General features: G+C 30.8%; 1 protein-coding gene across 1 annotated transcript; it reads right to left on the bottom strand.

Moving 5' to 3' along the window:
* Nucleotides 1–350: 350 nt before the first annotated feature.
* LOC123523091 (bcl-2-like protein 1) lies at nt 351–4,649 on the bottom strand. Its single transcript, XM_045300720.2, has 2 exons — nt 3,950–4,649; nt 351–3,043 (listed from the first exon to the last, which is right to left on the bottom strand). The coding sequence occupies exons 1-2, from the start codon at nt 4,526–4,528 to the stop codon at nt 2,924–2,926; spliced, it is 699 nt and encodes a 232-aa protein (XP_045156655.1). The 5' UTR covers nt 4,529–4,649; the 3' UTR covers nt 351–2,923.

Here is a 4,649-nt window from a genome sequence, read left to right as displayed (position 1 = left end):
AAGTCGTTTTTTATGTTTCGACAGGAAAAGCTAACGTGATAAAAAGAATGTTACATTTGTGACTTCGCACATTAAATTTATTCAACTTGTTGAATAAAATATATAAAATGCTCTGCAAAGCCTCGCATATTATCACTTTATTCAACTCGTTTAATAAATTCAATATGAAAAGACACTCATGTAATATCCTCTATGTATTCTGAATTTCAAACATAACATGAAAGGAAAACTACGGCAGGAATTATGCGGACTGGGGAAACGAAGAAATCTAAGAAAATTAGTCCTCATAAAAGCTAACAATTTCACAGAAGTTAAATTTCAATGTAGTTAAGCAGTCAACAACAAATATCTATAGAATAGAAGATTTTATTTTCAATTTTTCCTCTTTTTAAAACAAATATAAACATACACTGACCAGACAACAAAATATCAAATTTCCAAGCAAGAATACAATGTAAATCAGTATCTTGTATTTGTCATTAACTGAATTAATACATCAATAAATATTTAATGTTTAATTTTTGTATCATTTCTGCGTAAACAATAATTTTCAAACCGACTAGTAAAGTATTCATCATTACAGTTTCATGGAATAATATTGTTGAACCACAACAACATTAACTTAACAACAAATCGCACCAGATTTTATTTCTTTCTATCCATTTCTTTTTTTTCGGGGGGATAAAAATGTCAAAAATTATTAAAAAGTCCTAAAGTGATGGAAGTAAATCATGTTTCCAGAATCAAATTTTGCTTAACTTTTGAGTCTTTGAAATAAAAAAAATGCTTCAAAATTACAGTGCAGTATTTTACTGAAAGAAAAGTTTAAATGAATGTAATAAGTCTGACAGAAAATCTAGCAATAGTAGAAAAATACAGGAAAACAACACTGATTTCAAACAGCGTACCAGATAAATGTGTATATTTGATTAACAATGTCATGAAATTCATAACGTTTTCCTTTTAAACCCATTTTCGGTGAAAAAAAAAGAAGAAGAAAAGTCTATCAACAATGTTTCAATACCAATCATGGAAGCACATAAGATTACTGTTATTCTGTAGTGGGTCTTTAAAGAAACATACCTCCAGATTAATGTTAAATTTTTCAAAATTTAAGAACAACTTTCTTTAAATATAATTGTAAAACAGTGAATCGGAGTTTCAAGCACTTTTATGTATTAACAAGAGCACCACCTGCGGGTGCGGATACAGCAAAAACACGTGTTCAGACCCTATTAGTTACCTCTTACTATCATGAAAGGTTTGGTAGTGTTTCCAGTTCTTTCCATACACAAGTTGTCCAAGAACTACATGGGAAAAGCTCCTTAAGCGTAACATACATGTAGTAGAAATATGATGCAAACTATTATGTAAGAAAATAAGCTGATTTCATATTGCACTCATAAAACATTAACATAAATACTTAAAGACTGATTTATGATATAATATTGCTGTTGAATTTAAGGTTTATCTGAAGGCATGCCCCTTGTATTAACAAACAGACTATGGCACTTTTAAATCTTTATGTAAGTATTTATGTCTCTCTGGATCTAGGTATCTTATTTAACCATTCAATAACACTATCTGGCACCCTGATTTGATATATACACAAAGCAAATAAAAACAAAATGTAGAAATGACATGTATTAACATCCAGTAAAATACACTATCCGGGGGTAATAATTGGTGAAAAATAGAAATTTACAACTCAAGTTTATAAAGAAAAATAACAGAAAGAAGTCAAATTCTACTTGCAAAAATATTCAAGTATACATTTTAAGAAACCTTTTTGCCAGTATGTGTACCTGTATACAAAATTATGATGAAAACTGTGACATTAAAAGCGCTATTGGAGCACATATCTATTTCACCTATAAACATTTCAATATTATGACCAGTACTCTTGTTTAAAAGTAAAATTTTCTGCATTAAAGACAAAGCCCATGTACCATGTGTATTGTGGCAGCTAACTTGTTTGACAATAATTATCAAGCACAAATATGCAACAGAATTTGGTATAAACTTCATTGCATTCATTTATATGGTTTATATGACTAAGTCTAACTTTTGAATTTGATATCACGACATTTTTCAATTACCTTGATGGCTTATTCTTATACATACCTAAAGTCTAACTTTTGATATCACAACTTTTTTCAATTACCTTGGTAGCTTAGTCTTATAAATATCTATTAGATAATAACTTAAAACTAGAAATTCTAATCAACAAAGATTTACCCAAAGGATATATTGCGTAAATGAGCATAATTTACCATCTTTAGAATAGATGAAAAGAAGTGTTTTATAAATGTAGATAAAGAACCTCTAAGCGAAATAACCTCAATTTCATAGAGGTTATAATACCAGTAACCTCAATTTCACAGAAGTTATATACCAATAACCTCAATTTCATAGAGATTATAATATCATTAACCTCAACTGCCAGATTTCAGATTGGTGATTAACAGATGGCCAATGAGATGAACTTGGAACAGTAAAATGAACCATTACAGTAATTTACTACATTACTAACTGAAATAAAGTTTAACTTAATACTCATAACTGACATGAAACAAAAAAATCAAAAGGTCAAAATGTATAAATAAAGGTTTATTTCTTCTCATTTTCAAAAGGAAAGATTAAGAAACACATAAGTGTGGGTTTAGCTCTAAAAGGCTTTATAATTCAGGATTTTCACAAGTGATTCTTTTTTCATAGTAAGGCATATTACAGGACTGAAGTAAACTGATCATAAAGAAAAATTATTCATTAAAATGAACACTAAAAATAATAATTTCTGTTTGCCTAAACAAATTTCCACCGAAGAAGTTTCTCAAAACCATTTTAACAAGGAACGAATGTATTTATGGATAATAGTTGATTCTACTCTTCCACAATGATATGGAGATTGCACTATTTGTGGTTATCGCGCCATAACTGCTGCTAATGCACCAAGCCCTCCAAGTGTTGCTGTAAATAAAAGTCCTTTCCAAATCTTGTCCTCTACTGCATTCTCGTCTGAGAAGAAATCGGCAAACGCATCCTGGAAATATAAAATTTAAGTTTTAATACAAAGATGGCTGTCAGAAGGAGACACCAGCATTTAAAAATTAAACATCTATAGGTCTGTGTGTTGTGCCCTCCTATTTCTTAACACTTAAAGACTTTTTAAAAATCCTTAAACAGGATAATACTCAAATTCATAAACTACACATAGTCTTAGTCTAATAGTCCTACAGTTCCTGGCTCTGGGTCTTTGCAAATTTTGAGAATGGTATAATGGCATAATGTACCAGTATTTATAGTAACCCCAGCTAAATTTTCAAAATCCAGATATTGCATAATAATTAATTAAATACACCTTTAAGGGCTATTTAAAGTTTGCCAATATTGTAAATGATGAATAATGATTCCAAGAACAACAGAGTAAATTGTTGTTGAAATATGCCAAAATGTTTAACAAATTTATGAAACTTCAGAAGCGAGAATTATACCCAACAGGCAAGTTACTGTGTGATTATTCAACTGAATGTGTCACTTTATGTACCAGACACTTTATGTACCAGCACTTTATGTACCACTTTGGACACCTTATGTACCACATATATGATACATAGTGGCTGATCATTTTTGTATTAATTATATGAAAATGTTACATTTTATGTTACTTGAAATGTTTTTTAATAAATTTAAAAGTTAATTTTCATAAATAAGGTAAATTGTATTAAAATTTAATTCTTTCCCAAAATGTCAACAACGTTCTATGGCCTTGAGCTGATTAAATCAAAGTTGTTTTCACAGGTAATTATCACATATTCACAGTGCTACACTATGAGATACAATTACTATATAATATATAGGTGGTACACTAAGTGTCAAAGTGGTACATAAAGTGTCTGTTACATAAAGTGACTGGTACATAAGGTGTCGCACCCATTCAGAAACTTACCCATCCACCATTGTCTAAAATCCATCGCCCAAGTTTGTTTCCTACATATTTGCCAACATATAAAGATATTTTTTCTTCGTAAGCCGGATTTCCCTTTCTAAAGTAGGCATTGAGTCTGGCAGCAAACGCGTAAACGACAATAACTCTTCCCCAATTTATTTGTCCATCTTCAAATATTTCATCAGCAACATTTACAAAAGTGTGAAACATATTACTGTCATCAAGGTTCAGTTTGTTCACCATTGATTTTAAAGCTATATCATGTCTATCTGAAACTTCTTTCACAGTTTTTCTCATAGTTTTACAAAACCTGTCAGGACATTTCTTTTCATTCTCTACATCAAAGTTCACAACTACATCTGCGGCAATTATTTCTGCTTGTTTCCTAACATTTTCCAACGGCGATAGCATAGATCCTGTCGTCTGTGTTTCCTGGTTGATGTTGTTTAGCCCTTGGTTTCCTGGTAAGAGTCCCCAGTGTTTGTGAATTTCAGCGAACAAATTGTTTGAGTTGTTATGAAAACCGCCATTCCCAGCAATTGTTTTAATTCCACCGTACGTTGGGCTTGTTGTTGTCATCTTTCATTCATGGGGACCTTACTAAAACAAAAAAACTGACCCGAGGCGGTCTAAAAATTCAGTCTGTTTTCTCTTTTGTTGTTCAAAATGGCGACGAATTCTCACAAGCAGTTGATATTAT

This window comes from Mercenaria mercenaria, chromosome 8 (assembly GCF_021730395.1).
Source record: "Mercenaria mercenaria strain notata chromosome 8, MADL_Memer_1, whole genome shotgun sequence".
Taxonomy (NCBI): Eukaryota; Metazoa; Mollusca; class Bivalvia; order Venerida; family Veneridae; genus Mercenaria; species Mercenaria mercenaria.
This window is presented reverse-complemented; position numbering and strand designations above follow the sequence as displayed.

Coding starts and splice junctions, on each gene's coding strand:
- LOC123523091 (XM_045300720.2), bottom strand. CDS start 4,528: ATGACAACAACAAGCCCAACGTACGGTGGAATTAAAACAATTGCTGGG. Junction 3,044..3,949: donor TTTTAGACAATGGTGGATGG/GTAAGTTTCTGA, acceptor TTATATTTCCAG/GATGCGTTTGCCGATTTCTT.